This window comes from Bison bison, unplaced genomic scaffold (genome assembly GCF_000754665.1).
Source record: "Bison bison bison isolate TAMUID 2011002044 unplaced genomic scaffold, Bison_UMD1.0 scf7180017864487, whole genome shotgun sequence".
Taxonomy (NCBI): domain Eukaryota; kingdom Metazoa; phylum Chordata; class Mammalia; order Artiodactyla; family Bovidae; genus Bison; species Bison bison.
This window is the reverse complement of record NW_011495047.1, coordinates 824230-842642: the sequence shown is the minus strand read 5'-3', so window position 1 is coordinate 842642 and position 18413 is coordinate 824230. Positions and strand designations below refer to the sequence as shown.

The following is an 18413-nucleotide window of genomic DNA, read 5'->3' as shown; positions in this document are numbered from 1 at the left end:
TCTATGTCAGTAAAAATGGGGATGATGATAATATTACTTGTATTGCAGAATTATTATGAAGATTAAATTAGTTAATATATAAAGAATGATTCCTGAATATTGTTAGTTGTCAACCTGTGTTTAATATTGTGTGTGTGTTAGTCACTAAGTCGTGTCTGACTCTTTGAGACCCCACAAACTAACCCTCCAGGCTTCTCTGTCTGTGGGAATTTCCAGGCAAGAATACTGGAGTGGGTTGCCATTCCCTTCTCCAGAGGATCTTCCTGACCCAGGGATTGAACCTGGGTCTCCTGCATTGCAGGCAGATTCTTTACCATTTGAGCTACAGGGAAGAACTTGTTTAATATTTTAGCATATTATTATTTCACAGATGACCAAATATTCTTCTTCAAGTACTGATCCTCTTTTATTCAGTATTATCTTTTGAAGTTCAAATTAAATCATAAATGGAAATAGGTCTTTTAGAGAAACTGTATCTGTTCTATGAAGAATATTTTTCTCAGGCTAGGAAAATTTTCTGGGAGTTTCAAGAATTCTCTCTTAAGAAAGAAGAATTTTACAAGTATGATTCGTAAATCTGTATATCTGAGGAATCATCTTTCCCTTCTTATTTAAACAAAAAGAGAGTTCTAGGTAGAAGTGTGTTAGTCGCTCAGTCATGTCTGACTCTTTGTGAATCCATCGACTGTAGCCCGCCAGGCTCCTCTGTCCATGGAATTCTCCAGGCAAGTGTACTGGAGTGGGTAGCCATTCCCTTCTCCAGGGGATCTTCCCAACCCAGGGATCGAAGCCGGGTCTCCTGCTTTGCAGGCAGATTCTTTACCATCTGAAGCCGCCAGATGGACTGATGAAAAGATAGGTGAGAGATTGGAGAGATGATAGATTGGTAGAATGTTGCTTTTCTATTTGATTTATCTGTTCCTTTCCCATCATCTTTGAAAAACCATGGCAATAGAAGACCTTGTCATTTCTCAGTCCCATGTTTAAAAGATTCACAAATGCAGAAGAGCAGGAGGCATTTACAAACGGCTTCTTTCCATACTCTCCGTGTCTTTCAAATATAAGAACACTAAAATTTTCTATAAATCTGTTCTTGGACATATTAGAAAAATCATCCAGTTAGTGAATTAGTCTAATTCCTTTTGGCATGGGGCTATTTACCCCACCTTTAATGAAGGTAGGCGGAACTATCTTTTCCGGTTTTACTGGGTTATTAAATTCCTCTCTTGTAATAACCCAAAAGAGAAGGCTGTAGACATAATTGCCTATTTACTTTCACATTCTTTACCGTGTTGTTCAGAATATCTAAATGACAGATAATTCCCAGATTGGCCTGATTCAGTCTATCTGTGATTATTCACACCATGGATTGTTTCACTCACTGGATAAAATCAGGACGTCTTCCCCAGGGCCTGGACTGGCACCGCTGTGTCCTCCCCAGCCCTCAGCCACGCCTTCCCATGCTTCAGGGAGGGACCATTTTAAAACTGACTCTGGTACAGAGGCAGAAGCTAGAAAACAAAAGGAAAATAACAAGGGTAACGATGAAAATCTGACTCACTATGACAACTTGCAAATTCTATCCTTATATTAAGATCCTGGTGACATTTTCACTTCCCACAAAAAGCTGCCTTCAGATATTTATATTAATGAAAACATTTATCATGTATAAAATAAGTAATTATTCAATCCTTGGATTACCTCCACTTGAAGGGAAAATGTATTCTACTTTTGCAGTTAAACACTTGTGTTTTGCCTTTATTATGAATAGCACAGCATATGTTTAGCATGAGCCATTTGTAAAATGCAAATACAGAAAGAAAAAGAAAAATAATAATTGCCTACTATCTCACCACCTAGAGATAACTGCCATTAACCTTTTGTGTTTCCTTCCAGAATCTCTCAGCATTTTTATGTAATTTAGATCATATAACTTGTAATTTTACATTCAGTTCTTATTTTACTTGGCAGATTTTCTGGGAGATTCATAAACTCACATAATGAGAGAAAGAATCTCCTCTAGTACTTGCTAACTTCATAAGCATAAATAATGAGTGCCTCCTCTATCAGAACTGTCCTAAAAAAACAGTGAAATAGTGCAAAAAGAAATAAAATGTCACCGATGTATAGATCAGTCTTATGGACTCTGTGGGAGAGGGAGAGGGTGGGGAGATTTGGGAGAATAGCATTGAAACATGTATAATATCATGTATGAAACGAGTCGCCAGTCCAGGTTCGATGCACGGTACTGGATGCTTGGGGCTGGTGCACTGGGACGACCCAGAGGGAGGGTAGGGGAGGGAGGAGGGAGCAGGGTTCAGGATGGGGAATGCAGGTATACCTGTGGCGGATTCATTTCGATATTTGGCAGAACTAATACAATATTGTAAAGTTTAAAAATAAAATACAATTTAAAAAAAAAAAAAAGAAAAGAAATAAAATGTCATGCTTGCCCCCCAGGAGGCACCAATATTGTGTAAGTATATAAGTAAATACTAGGGGGATAGAATTCTGAAGGGAATTATCTTTGATGGTACCTGACCAAGGCAGGCAGTGAGACCTCACCAGGGGAGGCTTCCTGGAGTCGGAGCATCTGAGCTGCACTTAAAGGCTTAGGACCCAATTGAGGTGAAGGGGGTGAGGATATGAACTGAGAGTCTGCCCTCTAGAGGGATGAACACAATGGATGGCAAGAAATGAGAGATCATGTGGAAGGAATACAAGCAATCTGGTATTGCTGAGTCACACAGTCGCAAGGAGGCGGGTGATAGATAGGGCCAGAAAAACAACCAGAGGTCAGAGCGGGAAGGGTAAGAAAAATGCCAAAGGTCAGCCGGGGGTTTCCAGCATAGCTGGTGCCTGGTGGAGATGCCCATTAAGACCGACATTTGATTAATTCAGTTTGGGCCATTTAAAGTTTGGGGTGTCTTTGAGGCCTCCAGGTAGAGATGCACAGCAAGCAGGGGATGGATGTGAATCTGAAGGATGGGGAAGAACTCTGAATCTGAGAGATGGATCTTGGCATCATTGGCCCAGAGGCCATATTTGAAAATCTGAGGATGGGTTGTGAGAGCTCCTTGGGACTAGAGTGTGGAAAGACAAAATGCCTAAGGTCAGAACCATGGAGAACACCTGACTATTTTGTCTGTATGAACCCAACTCCCTGCTGGTTATGGTCTAATTAGGGCCCCAGGATAACTTAAAAATACATGGATTATGGTCAAGTAGAAATCCTAGACAATTTAATTAGCACAAAGTATATCCCACACCATGGAAACCAGGTGATGTCTTGGAACAAACTTTATTGTGAAAGAGGTTTTAGAAATATTTTATATTTATCTACTATTATATAATAAATCATAGTGGAAAAGCATAAGAAAATTATATATATATATATATATATATATGTTGCTGTACACCAGAAACTATAGATCAACTATAAATTTATAAATCAACTATACTTCATTTTTAAAAAAATAAAATTTAAAAAATAGAAATATTTTATAAATACCAATAATATAATACATTCTTACAAAGAAACTTTCTAAGTTTCTTTTCAATTTTGTTTTCTTTCCAGTACTATACTCTAAATACCCAAATGGTGATAGGGTGGGGATATTTGTTGAGGTGGCCACTAACAGACACCACAAAACAGAAAGAGATGTTCTCATTTCCAGTGATATTTTAAACAGGCAATGATGAGGTTCTTTAAAACCCTACTCCAAGCCTCAAAAACCCTTAGTTGTTTCAATTTTGTATCACACGTTAGAAACATTCTTCATTTTTGTCATCTTCACTCTTATCTATGGGAGGGTTAAACCTGTCTTTAACTGAACAAACTAAATCTTGAAATTGCTATTCTAAGAAATGTTATGATGAATGAATTTGATTATTTTATACCATCTTGCCTTAAAATAAGAACACTTAATAGAGAAGGACATGTTTAGTCTCCTGCAGTTATGAGATGTCTATACAGTTAACATCAGGTTTGCAGGTGACTATTTTTAATACAGAAAGGAGAGGAGAGGAAAAGAAGCCTAAAGAGTTAAAGCTATCAGCTATATACATGGAGAACCAGAAGAGAGGAATGTCTTGGAAGACTAAGAAATAAAGAATGTCCAGAGAGTAGAAGTGATCTTGTTAATAGCAAAGTTCCAAGAAGAGAAGGAATAAGAAGTGGCTGCTGAATGTGACAACCAGGGCATGGGTGATCAGGATGAAGACAGTGTCAGTGGAGTGCTGGAGGTCGGAACCACTTGAATTATAGCAGACTTAGGAGTACACTAGAAGTGAGGAAGAAAAGACATTAGGTCTGATCATGCAAAACACTTATTGAGGAAATGATCCGAGATCCTGAGCCTTTGATCTGTCTTCCTACTTTTTAGATAAATTAGACTTATCTTAAAACTGGAGTCCATGAACACTGTTCAAGACCAACATTTCCTTCTCAAATTTGTCAGTCAACAACAGTCACCACTTGAAATGGTCTCCAATTCATTATGTGAGCCAAATATTGCCATCTAATCCTTCATTTACCCAGCTTCTTTTTTTTTCCTTTTTTTTTAAATTAATTAATTTATTTTACTTTACAATATTGTATTGGTTTTGCCATACATTGACATGAATCAGCCATGGGTATACATGTGTTCTCCATTCTGAACCCCACTGCCACCTCTCTCCCCATCCCATCCTTCTGGGTCATCCCAGTGCACCAGCCCCGAGCACCCTGTCTCATGCATCGAACCTAGACTGGTGATTCATTTCACATATGATATTTTACATGTTTCAATGCCATTCTCCCAAATCATCCCACCCTCGCCCTCTCCCACAGAGTCCAAAAGACTGTTCAATATATCTGTGTCTCTTTTGCTGTCTCACATACAGGGTTTTCATTACCATCTTTCTAAATTCCCATATATATGCATTAGTATACTATATTGGTGTTTTTCTTTCTGGCTTACGTCACTCTGTATAATAGGCTCCAGATTTATCCACCTCATTAGAACTGATTCGAATGTATTCTTTTTAATGGCTGAGTAATACTCCATTGTGTATATGCACCACAGCTTTCTTATCCATTCATCTGCTGATGGACATTTAGGTTGCTTCCATGTCCTGACTATTATAAACAGTGCTTTTTATGGCTCTGCATCAAGAGAAGGCTTATCTTTAGATAAGTCTGCAGAAGCAATGTCAACTTGTGGAAGACTCAGTGTCTATGAATTTTGTTTTGATTTTTTTTTTAATTGAGAGGTACTGAACAGAAGGAGCCAGGAATGATGGAGAGGTTAACTTCATTTGCTGATAAAATAAAGTTCAAAAGGTGCTAGAAGGGATGGATTGACTTGAAATAGAAGAAAGGCTGACAGATTTCAAAGCCAGAAGAAAGGAAATAAACCCAATCTGTGGGGAAAGGGAGCACAAATTTAGGAAAAGAGTATCCAATCATCTGCTGCTGCTAAGTCACTTCAGTCGTGTCCAACTCTGTGCGACCCCACAGATGGCAGCCCACCAGCCTCCCCCATCCCTGGGATTCTCCAGGCAAGAACACTGGAGTGGGGTGCCGTTTCCTTCTCTGTCCAATCATCTGAATGTTTGTAAATACTGTCAACAATATTTGCAATTAGCCCCCACTGAAAAGACAACATGGCTGAGGTAAAATCTCCTCAGAAATATTTTTACTTTCCCCTAATGTGAGTTGCTTCATCCTCTTCCTCTCCTTCATCTTTTATAAAGTGCCATGGACACCGAGAGAAAACCAGTGAAGTCACAGTGTCGGAGGAGCATTAAGACCTGTATGGGGTCTTCAGAAAACTGGGTACCTTCCTGACCCAGATGAGCATACATCCTTACCCCAACCTGACTAAGCACCACACAACAGCTTTCATCAGCACCACTTTCTCTGCTTCTTCCCAACACTGCCCCATACATACTTTAATTTCTGCTTCCTTGGCCTTTCCAACGTCCCCACAATGACCAGCACAGTCTTATACACAGGTTAGGTCCTCAATTAAATAAAAGGCTAAAAGACTCTGTAGCAGAACACCTAAACCCAAAATATATTTTCTGCATTACATGTTCATTGAATCTCTTAATGGGAGCATATAGATGGAACTCCATTGTGTATTCCATTCTTGTTTTGTCAAAGAATTTTTGATATTGCAAACATTTTACTGTTTTTCATAGAGCTCTCCATTAAACAACATACACGCCCATAGTTTAATTTTGACATTAGTGCTTATATCCCACATGATAGAGATCAATCAATCCCTTGGAACCATATTAATAATAAATATTTGAATATAACAAATGGTAACATACTAGTTCCATGACTCCCTGGGTCTTAGGATAGTTTTGTGTCCCAATCTATATAAGCTACAAAAATTGGCTATATACAATAAATTTAATGTAACTCACAAATTAAAATATACCAAAAAAGGTAGCTTGAACACTTTAGGGTTTACACGGTATAACAGAAAGAACACTGGCCTGAGTTGGAAACTTGAGTCCTCATCCAGGCTCAACCACTGAATGTGACTAAGTAAACTGCTTAATCTTTAGGCTTCCATGTCCTTATTTGTAGAATGAGGCAGTTGGATAGGATACTTTATGGGGTTCCTTCTCTTACTAAAATTCTACGACTCTGTGAAGCACCAGCTTTCTATTCATCCAGCATGCTGCAATTGACAGGCCAAGTGAAGCATCTCCCAGTTAAACTGACCCCTGCTGAAAAGTCCCAGATACCAGCCACCCACAATGTCCTTCCAAAGAGTCCTTAGTACAGACTTCTTCACACTAAGTGCTGAGTGGCATGTTATGCTGATGAAAGCTGTCTGAACCAGGAATGGCCACCTACAGGTGGAGATGGTCCGGGATCCTCCCAGTGGACCTGGCATAAGAGCTCCCCTACAGGTGGTTCTCTACAAAATAAGGCCTCACCCAACCAATCGCATCTCTTCTGGGGGAGTTTGAACATTAAAACAATCATGATACTTCTCTTTGGTAACAATTATTTTAAAAGGAACATATTCCTTGATTAATTAGTCATTTGATTGACACCTCCTAGTGACCATAAGACCTCATGAAGTCAAAGAGCACTCCATCTTGCTCAGCATTGTGGCCTCCTACACATCACATGGGAGATTCAACAGAGACTTGTGAGTCACCTAAAGGAAAAAAGTGAAAAAGGACCAGGAACATAAAGAGCAAAGGCGATGGCAGTTCACAGATATAAAAACAAAGAATCCCATTCTTCTCAGGCAAATAAGCATGGAATAGTCAAGGTCAGTTTATAGTTTTAGTGCAATACCTTAACCTCGTTAATTTATTAATTTAAATGGAGAACTTTAAAAAAAATAAAATAAATGGAGGAATTAGATCATTTTCTGATTAGCCTGGCTCTTCTCTGACATAACACAAAAAAATGCCACTGGAAATCAAAGGAAAACTCGGCCTTTGAAAAGATTTATTCCGGCTGCAAATGTATAGTTAAACTGCCTCAGAATAAACAAAAACAAACAACGTAATACATTAGAAGGTGCTTATGAGTCATTTAGTCTTTGAGAGTTTAGCTTTTATGAGTTAGGAAGATTTCACAGAACCATCTGACTTTTGGGGAGGGTTTGTTTACCCTGATTTCCTGAAATTACTGGGAACAATTAAAGTTTTGAGATACCCTGAATTTTTCTTTCCATTTGGTGGGGGCCTAATGGCCCATCTGCAGATCTGGACTCCTATGTGCACATATGGTCCATAATTTATGAAACGTGCTTATTTACATGTTGTAATTCTTACTTTCCAATGTTTTAAAATGCACCACTTATATCTTTCTTTGACATGCATCCGTATATTTTAGCTGTAAGGGTGACGCAGTGAGGACTTGTCAGACATAAAAGCGTTAGGGCTGATCCCTTCCCTACAAAAAAATACGATGGGAGAAATTTATAAAATGATGGGAAGACATCTTTTTGCATCCGGCAGTTCTATTTGGTGGGTTAATACTCACCTGAAATAGTCGGGTCCACACCTTTCCTCACCTGGAGAACTACTTTAACTTGGCCCTCACCTGAAACTGAATACAAAAGAGAATCACAACTTGGATATGATACAAAGATTCTCTTAATATAACAGATATTCACGTGTGAGAAAGACGACTTTATGTTAAATTCTCCCCAATCTAATTACATTGTCAAAATTTTAAAAAAAAATGCAGTCCTTGTTAGTTAGTCTAACAATTGATTTCCAACATTTGATTTTGATTGTTTGCTTTCGATTAAACTTAATCACAGTAAGGTTTCCAAGAGAATAGGCACGTAAATAATTAGGGGGAAAAAAATCCTTTAACCATATGTTTTTTGGAGGCCAGTGTTGGTCAGCAGGACATCCCTCATATCCTATTTCCCTTCCATCAGTTTGAAGGCTCAGCTTTTGGAATTCATGTGTTCTTCACCAATAGAATTCAGATCACCCATGAAATGTATTTGCTTTACCTTTATCCAGGCAAATTGTCCTTTTAATGAAGTTGTTTCTCCAACCTCCCCCCCCTCCACTTTCTCCTCCTATCTTCCAAACCAACTGAGCACATTTGAAAGGCCTGGGGTTCATTAATTTTAAGTGTTCAATAAATTAGTGAAAATAATCAAAAGGCCTGATTCCTTCTGATAATGACAATTTGATGTCAGTATAAACCAGTAGATTAAGCTGGGAACATATGCTCCTTTGCCAAGAGAGGCTGCTATAATTAAATAGTGAATGCATCTACAAGGTGCTCTCACGCCTGATTAATTAGTAATCAGGTGCACGAACCCCACTTTTCAGTAACACCTTGCCTCTCATTGGTTAATTACCTTTCTGCCTTATCAGATGCCATGAAGGCCAAAGTCTCCCACCACTGAAGAGCCCAATGATGCTGAAGGTTGCAGCCCTGGGGCCTTGGTCCCACTCATGCCCCCCATTTGCCTCTCCCTGGAGCACTAAACCCTTTCCTCTGTGGCAGGTTTGGAGTAGACCAAGGATCATTCTTTCTAATTACAAAGCATAAGCTTCAGAACATTAAGTCCGCAAAACACCCATGATGAGACCTCTCTGATTTTATTCTTTCTTTGTTGATTATTCCATTTAAAATTTTTCTATAATAACCTATAGTAGAATATCATCTTCAGGAATACAGAAATACAGAATCATGATGATACGTGAAACTAATATAATATTGAAAATCAGCTATACTTCAGTGAAAAATATTTTCCCTATTATAAAATGTGTGTGTCTGCGGCTTTCTCCTTACACTGTACACATTTTGAGACCAGGCACAATGGCCAACTTGTTCTTCATGTGTTCTCCTTCATCATTCCTTCCAAAACTTTGCTTATATTGTTTTTTCATACAATTGCCCATTTCACCCACTTTTCTAACTTAATAATAATAATTAATACTAAAGACACCAGCTCAACATCTCTTTTTTTTCCCTATAATGTCCTAATATCCATTTCTACTCACACTGATCTATATGCATTTGCTAAAGTTGAAAAGCACTCCTAAAACCAAACTATGATACTTATAGCAAGGTCGCTCTCAATGAGAAAATATTATTGTGCATCAACTGTGGTGAATTCAGGACTGCCTCTATCCTAAGGTCTGTCTCTAAATCTCTGAGAGAGGGATTTTTCTCCTGTACCTTAAGATCCTAGACATTGCTGGGCATGTATATCTTAACTTTCATGAACCAATCTAGATAAACTGCTCTACTCTGGATGCCAGGATGTATTAATAACTCACCATTTCAACAAATTAAACAATTGGAGGCAGGAAATAACCCTTTTAAAGGAACTCAAAGACAAAGTAGTAAAAAAATTCTATTCAATCAGAAAGAAAAGTCAAATTTATGACAAAATGACATCTAAAAACATGTATAAGTCTATAACAATAAAATACCCTTGCACAAGAGAAAGGAATAAAATATTGTAATAGAATCAAACTCTAGGAAGGGTAAATTTAAAAAAAAAATCCGAGAATCATTTGGAAAGGGAAGTTAGCTCATTTAAAGATGTTATAAAAATCATCCTTGTACTCACAGATATAGAAAACAAACGAACAGTTGCCAAAGATGGAGGAAGGACAAAGTAGGAGTTTGGGATTAGCAGATACACAACACTATACATAAATAAACACAAGGACCAACTTTATAGTACAGGGAATATTCAATATCTTGTAAGAAGCCATAGTGGAAAAGAATATGAAAAAGAATATATGTGTGTGTAGGGGTGGGTATAACTGAATCACTTTGCTGTGCAGCAGAAACTAACAGAACATTGTAAATCAACTAGATTTCAATAAAAACTATTTCAATTATCCTTATTAATAATTTCCAGGCATTTGTAAATTTTAGTACATCTGTGCCTTCTTCCTTAAGACACAGCCCCTGAGGTTAAAGAAAGTGAAAAAAGTCACATGTAAAGAGTCTTTTTCAAAGCTACTCTAGCAATTTTATAATGATTTATTTAACCCAAAATATATAATATTTATACTTAGGGGAGAATAGAAACAGCATTTTCCCCACTACATAGAGGAGGGGATTTGAAGTAAAGGGAAAGTAATCCATGCATCCAGAATCCCCTGGGTGTAAAGGATCCCACCAGCAGTGCAGCGTCCGGCGCTGAAGTTAACACTGACTATACAGTCCTGATAGGCAGCAGTGATGATTACCCAGAAGACGGAAAAGGTGAACCCTGGACATCTCTGACTCTCATGATAGGCTGTCTCACTTTCCTTTGTCCACTAAAGCCCTCACCCAGGCCCTGTTGCTAGTAAACCAAGGCTCCCTGGAGCAGCGAGCTCTCACGCCTGCACCTCTGTACCAGTGGCTTCCAAGCTGGGCAGATTCTGGCTTTGTTCAGCCTTTACAGGTATACAGATGGCCCCAACCTTCAGAGCAACCTCTTCCTCAACGCAGACATGAGAAGAGAAGCAGTTTCAGTAGCAGAGAAAATGCGGCACAGGCACCAAAAGTAGGAAAAACGAGAAAAGTCTGATTTCCTATACCACATGGCCCCTGCGGGCTGCCTCTGAGCACGTGCGCTGATGCAGTAGGCTGCTTCTTCCCAAACACCCTTTCTAGGCTGAGAGAGACCACAGAGAGTAAACAGGAAGCTTGTGGGTGAAATTCAGCAGCCTGGATTTGAATCCTAGACCTTCCAGGTCCTCTACATGGGTAACTGACAAGTTCTGAGCCTCACTCACTTCTTCTAAAAATGGGAATCATCCTATTACCTACATCATAGGGTGATCAGGAAGAAAAGATGGGATAATCCAGGTAACACACTTAGCACAGGACTTGGTTTCAATGAACAATACATGTGAGTCATCATCAATACTGTTATTAAGACATGCTCATTTTTCTAGGAGCCAGTTAACAAAACCAAAAAAAAAAAAAAAAAATGCTTTTACTCTTTTGACAGCTGCACCTAATCATGATGAGCCCTAGTATTCCAAGTTGTAAGCAACTTAACCAGATCCACTAAAGTTTGCTAAAGTGCTTTGACTCTATAAAAGACAGTATAAATGCAGTGTCATTTCCAATTTGGGTACATACAAAGAAGGATAAAAATCATCTGAGACTAAAGGTATTGACTCAGGGAGAGTTTAAGAGCCTAACACAAGCTGTGATACTGTACATATGTTTTCTCAGTGCTTATGATTTCTGATTTTGGGTTTGTAAGATGAGAACGGTTAATCTCCTTTGTTTATCAATGGAAACTCACTGCTGTTGATCCTTCCCAGATTGTAAGAATATCTGGTTGGTCCTCAAAAAGAAAAGAAGTCTTTAGGTCAATTATGACCAAATTATTCTGATGAGTGCTATATGATCTAAGCTTGCTATAAACACAGACATCCAGGAGAAAGAGAAAAACGTGTAAGAAAATGGCTCCCGGTGAGAGAGGAATTACTCAAGTAGATCTGATTCTAGTGCCTGCCAGAGTGATGTGTTGTGCTGGCAAATTCTGTCCTCATGAGGGCCCTAGGGAAGAGAAAAATTAATTGATTCTCTCCCAGAGCAGGTCCCATTTTCTCTTGGAATTTTGGAGGGGAAGAGTACCTGTCTATCTGAAAAGAAAAACCATCTGGCATCTTAGCAATAGATCCCTCGCCTGTTTTCTTCTTCATTCTATCCCCTGCTCACCTGGCCTCTGAGGATTGTACAGTAAGTCTCCCTACATACAAACCTTCAAGCTGCAAACTTTCAAAGACGTGCAAGTGCATCTTGTTCCAGTAAGGAACCAGAGCCAGGGCCATCGGCGTCAGGTGTCACTGAAACTGCTCCTTGCCCTCCGTCTCCTCTTGCTGACCCTCCTTCAGCTCTACCGTCTCCCACCTCCTCCCCTCCTCCAGTCAGTAATTCTTCTTGCCTGCTCACTCGCCAGCCCCTGTGTGCCAGCTGTTGCACGGTACTACTGTACTTTTCAAGGTCCTATACTGCAAGTTTAAAAATGTTTTATTTGGGGGTCTGTTCGGTTTTTATGTATTGTGTGAAAAGTATTACAAACCCATTACAGTACACTACTATATAGCTGATTGTGTTAGTTGGGTACCTAGGTTAACTTTGCTGGACTTATGCACAAGTTACGCATTAATTATGGAACTGAATTCGCTTGTATGTAGGCAACTTACTATGCACACCCTGGGACTTCTCCCTCAGCCCACCTTTATCTAGGATGAGTCACCCTCTATCTGCATGTGGACAGAACAGAAAACAGCAACTACTTCTGTGTCTGTGAGTTCCATCCAGTCTTATCAACTCATGCCTGCTTTCCATCTCTGTGGGCCCTGGACCCACTTCCAGCACCATCTTCATGGGCCAGCTCTTGGGTTGATCCTCTCTTGGCATTTTCATCTTCACTTGCCCTGTTGGCCTCTACCACTTCTCACAACTCCTGTACCCTCCTGCTCTTCTTCTCCCTCCCTGTTCAATTCTTGCTCCCTAGAAATCACTTCTTTCACCCAGCCACAGAGAAGGCTTTTTTGTTAACTGGTTCTTGGGCAGCTAAAACTTGATTTGCAGGACCACACTCTTGTCTGGTTCCAGCCTCTCAGAGACAGCCACTGAGTCACCTCAGCCCTCATCACTCAGGATCTTTTCAAGACCTTCAAAGAAATAGGATATGAAAATCCTTCTAAGAGTCTCCTATTACTCCCAACATTCATTCTTTAAAGGGTGTAATTTTTTAAGAGCAAAAGAATTTGATCGAGATGTCGACAAATATATCTACATTAAACAGTCCTGAGAGTTAGCTCAATTATACCTTCTTAATTAACTCAGAGAACAATCACAATTGTTATTCTGACTCAGAGCAATGTTGGCTGCACTTGCGCAGCAGGTGTGTGATTCCTGGGCCCTGTGCAGATCTACAGAACCAGAGCCTCTGGCAGGGGACAGGGAACCTGGAAGCAAGCATTCCAGCTGTGTGCCCAGGAGGCACACTTAGAAAGCACTTATGGAAGGGAGTTTACAACCTTTTTCGTACCCTACTCTCAAAACGCGATTTTTACTCAGAGGCAGGTGTTCTTAGCAAATGAGGAAAGGGACCCAGAATTTAAAAAAAAAAAAAGATCCTTACATTCACAATTCTTACTTTTCATCATTTATACCAAAAACTTGAAGGTCAAAGTCTACTCCCAAAATATAAAGTAAATGTGATGATGTTAGTAGGATAAAAGTTTTAATAGTTATGGATGTTAATATATTTTAGAGAAAGCAAGTAGGTCACTAAACCCATGATTTTATGGATATTATTGCTTAAAAAGAGATGGACTTTAAAAATAAAACAGTGTGGAAGTCGACTTAAGAAAATTATCAAGGAAGTAATAGTACGGGAGGTAGGATGTGACAAAGTGCGAAGGTGGTACTCTAATGCTTAAAGTTTAAGAAGCATTGTTAATAAGTATAGGTTTTTCCTACAAATAGAAGAAAGAAGATTTGGTTTACAAGGGTAGGAACATAAGCTTGAATTAAAACAAAACAAAACACTAATATACTAGAAACAGCACTGAAACAGTCAGAAAATCCAAGTCACGATACTGGTTATACCACCTGTGACCTGCATGAACCAAAGCCAGCCACCAGCATCACTGAGAATGAGCTCCTTAATCTTGAGTGATTCCTAGAAAAAGTACCTGATTCTGACTCCTGGGTTTTCCTTCCTTCCTTCTTTCTTTCCTTTTCTCCATTTCTTCCTTCTCCTTTTGGAGAAGTTGCTTGTAATTGGGAAGCAAAAATCACTTCTCACATCCACAGCTCCTGTTCCATTCTATTTTTGCCATAAAGGTTTGTCATGCAAGTCCCTGAAGTCAACTCTCTATATTACTGGTACAAAATCCTTGGGGGATCTTTGGGGAATGAGTTTTCTATAAGAATGTAAATTAATTTATTAACTAGAATGCCATAGATTGCCTCAGAGGGCCTCAACATGGGAATGGGTACAGAGTTTCAAAGGATTATGATTCTGCCCTGCTCACAGAATCCTCCCCAAGAGCTCTGGGGAGCCAGCTGAGTCTTCCCTCCTTAGATTCTGGCAAGATTCCTCCTAGAGGAGTTGCATGGGGTTTCCTAGACCCACTGAGAAACAGAAGGATCCAGATAGCAGTCAGCTCCATCCCAGGACCTTAGCGCTTTGAGGAGAGAGAAACCTGGGCAGTTGGGAAAACACTCCTTATTTTCAGGATCTCTCAAATTAAAGCATCTTTTCTGAGACTTCAGTGTGATGTGACTTAAGTTCTCTGGAGTAATAGGAACAGACAATAAAGTCCATTTGCCTTTCTATCCACAGCCCTCTTGCCCTCATGGACAAGAGCCCCGGATTCTTGCCAAAGAGCCTGTCTTTATCCTGGTGAGTGGGACATTTGGAAATAAGCAGTGGCCAGCCTGGCTAGACGTGTCTGTTTTTCAGTCTGATGAGAAGAAGGTGGTACATGGGAGCCTCTGAGCCTAGCAGGCGGACTTTCTCAGCTGCCACCTCGCACAATATCCCAGCTCGGCTGCATCTCCCCTGCACGAGTGGGGGCTGTGTGAACTCAGGAGGGCGAGCGTGAATAGCTCGGCATCTGATATGAATTTATCACCGGCTGCTGGTTGGGCGGGGGATAGAGCAAGGGGAAGGGGCTGTGAGTGTTTAATGCACCCTGCCACAACCCAACAGTTTGCCCTAAAGAGCCTCGTCCCTGTATAAAAAGGACGGGGTCAAAAGTAAGTTGACCTCAGACAGAATGCACGATTATTAGAAGAGGACGGTGCGGGAACAGCTGCTGGGACCCCACTGGTTCTGCATCAGGCTTCCAAGAGTCAGAATATGAATAATCAACTCAGGATTGTTTTCTCCACCCCCTCCACCCCCACCACTTCCCCCCAACCTTGTCCTCCTGTTTGGGGCAAGTCCTATTCTATTTCTACAGGAAGAAGCATAGCCCTCCCTAGCAGCTGCAATAATTGTGTTCCTATTGTGATGAAGACCTCCTCCTGGCCACCCCCCTACAAGTGGCCATTGTCAGCGTGGAGTCAGTGATTACACGCTCCGCCTGATGCTTTGGGGGGCCCAGCTGCCTAAGAGCTGACACACGAGCGTGTGCGGAAGGCCAGGGAGGAGGCCGGTGGGGGTGGAGGCAAGAAGTGGTGCCGGGGAGGGAATCCCACGTCTGTGAGATGGGACTCTGACATACCAGACCTTTTGCATAAGTCAAGCCCAGAACAAATGAGGCTTTATCAGGCCCCAGTGACAAGGGGTCTCCTCTGCCTTTGAAGTGGAGCAGAGCATGGGGCCTAGCAGCTTTTCCTCCTTTGGACCAAGCAAACATCCTTCTTTGATACGCTACATGCTCATTATCTCTGCCCCATTTAATGATTTTTGATTGAAGGGTGGCGGCTGGGATGCTGAGAAGATCGTTAGAGAGGCTCCAGTCCAGCCAAGCCCCGCAAGAAAGGCTTTCCTTGTGCCCAGGCCTAAATTCGGAATTTCTTAACAGTGTGCGCTTGTTCTTAGAGGCAGATAAGGGCTGAGCGTGAAATTCTTAATTAAGCAATAAATAGAGAGTGGGGTGTCAGCAGATGTACCCAGTAGCCATGGCAACGGGAATCACATGGGCGAGAGTGCTGAGACTAGATGTAGGCCTCGGGCCTGGGCCTGACTGACAGCTGAAGAATCCTACAAAGCTTGTACACCAGATTAATTAGCTGACTAATTATTTCATAGCGTTAATGTAACTAAAAAATAAAAATAGTTCACCATGAACTGAAACATTCCTGGGGAAAAAAAAAAAAACTGCAGGGACAGAGGCAGTGGGAATCTGCCTGCATGCGTAAGGCAGAGATGGGAGTGCTGGTGAATCCAAGAGCAGAAACTGAAAAAGGGGTTCTCTGGATTTGACTCCGACTTTGAAAATATAAAGGAACTCTTGTTTTACAGTCAGACCTGTCACAAGCATGGCGCAGAAGTGACAGTTCGTGACTGCCATTCATAACAGTTTATTCTAGCAAATATTGCCCCTCCGGGACCCTCACACAAACTATAGCACGCAAGGACTTCACTCGTGGTCTGTGTTTAAGCGGTTCACTGGGCAGAAATCTCAGGGGCATTAGAAAGGCAACCTGAACCAATCTCCTTAAGAGAGATGTTTTTAAATGAGCGAGGTTATCTTAGTCTGTGGGTAACAATTGCTTAAGTGGTATTAAGTTTCAATCAGGGGACCCATATATCATCCATGTCATGTTATCATGAATCTGTTATCTTACAAAAGCTAGTCAAGGAAAATAGAATGAGACTCTTGCAGACAAGTTATGACAGGTACGCTGAGTTCAAGGCACCTGAGGTTGTTCATCTTCAGGGTGGGGGCGGAGGTGGGGGAAGAAAGAACCGTTTTAGAGAAATCATCTACTGAGAAAGTGTATAGTGAAGTAACAACGCATGCTAATCACACTTGAAGAGGTTGGGTGTTTTGTACCACAATTCCAATAGATAAGTAAGCTTAACCTCATTGTATGGATGTAGCCACAGAGGAAGAGAACATTTATAATTCCATGCCCCAGGTAAAATAACCAGCCAGCCACTGATTAAAGCCCGAAGCCCCAAACTCTGGCCGTGAGCTTTCCAAAGAAGCTGCTTTCTGTAAAGACGTTTGCCGAACAAAGGCAAAACTTGCCTTGGTAAAGAAGAAAAAAGGAAGGGTCAAAGAATATTGTATGTGCGGGATTTTTTTCTTTGTCACTGGGGATCAGTGAGAAGTGTTCTCCCGGAAACCTGCCGGGCACCCCCCAGCCTGGCTGGTCAGGGGTCCACGATTATTGAGTGGGCAGCACACCCTAGTGGAGAGGCACAGACAGGAGCCAGAATGCCTGGGTTCCACCCTCTGCCAATCTCACTGGGTTGGAAAGGAGTCAGGCATCTTAAATCATACACCAAGGAGCCAAATGGAGGAAATGAAGATAATTGGGATTTTTTTAAAACTTCCTCTCTGAGGAGGATGTGGTAGGGTTATGAAGAAACAATACAAAAGAAGGGCCACTTAGAAGTGGTCAAGGAATGAGTGAAGGCCAGCCAAACATCAGTGGAGCAGGATTCCGAACTGAAGGCCGGCGGGTAAAAGAGCAATGTCTCCCCGACGCCCACCCCCCAGAGTCTGACAGGAAGCTCAGTGGACCTGGAGGAGGTCAAGCAGCTCCCTTACAATAAAATGAACTTTCTGTACACACAACGCTATGAGTTTTTTTTTTTTTCTTTTTCTTTTTAATTCCAGAAATATGTCTACTTTGACTGTGAAGTCTTCTCTTTTCTTCTTAGATTAAATGTACTTTATGTAAGTTACCCCGTCACAGACTTATAAAGTCGCACAGCCCAAAAAACAATTAGGCGAAAGTAACAAGCTCATCAGGGCTTCCCTGGTGGTTCAGCTGGTAAAGAATCTGAGACCTGGGTTCCATCCCAGGGTTGGGAAGATCCCCTGGAGAAGGGAACAGCTACCCACTCCAGTATTCTGGCCTGGAGAATTCCATGGACTGTATCGTCCATAGGGTCGCAAAGAGTCGGACACGACTGAGTGACTTTCACAACAAGCTAATCAATATGTAACTGGAACTACTGCATTGAGCCTTTGTGAGGCGTCAGCTACAACTACGTCACTGCCGTAGTGGGGTTGGTCTATGGAAAACATGGTCGCCTCCTCATCAACTTCACAGTGGTGGTGCACACTTTACACAGAGGGTATAAAAAGTCACAGCCCATCATACACGACCCAATATCGCTGCACGGGCCACCACCATGGGGGACCTGTTTGTGAACCTTGGTTCCTCCCGAACCCTCACGTCCTCACTGTGCCAGCCCGGGAATGGGAACAGGACTGGCTCTCGTCACCTATGTACTCCACGCACTCAAAGG

General features: G+C 41.2%; 1 protein-coding gene across 1 annotated transcript in view; it reads right to left on the bottom strand.

The window, feature by feature from the left end:
* PKHD1 (polycystic kidney and hepatic disease 1 (autosomal recessive)) overlaps positions 1-18413 on the bottom strand; it is a 443812-nt gene that overhangs the window by 191316 nt on the left and 234083 nt on the right. Inside the window, exons 52-53 of the mRNA XM_010863025.1 lie at positions 8006-8071; positions 1383-1511 (exon numbers count right to left, since the gene is read on the bottom strand). Of these exons, the coding sequence (XP_010861327.1) occupies positions 1383-1511; positions 8006-8071 (195 nt within the window). The remainder of the gene's footprint in view (positions 1-1382; positions 1512-8005; positions 8072-18413) is intronic.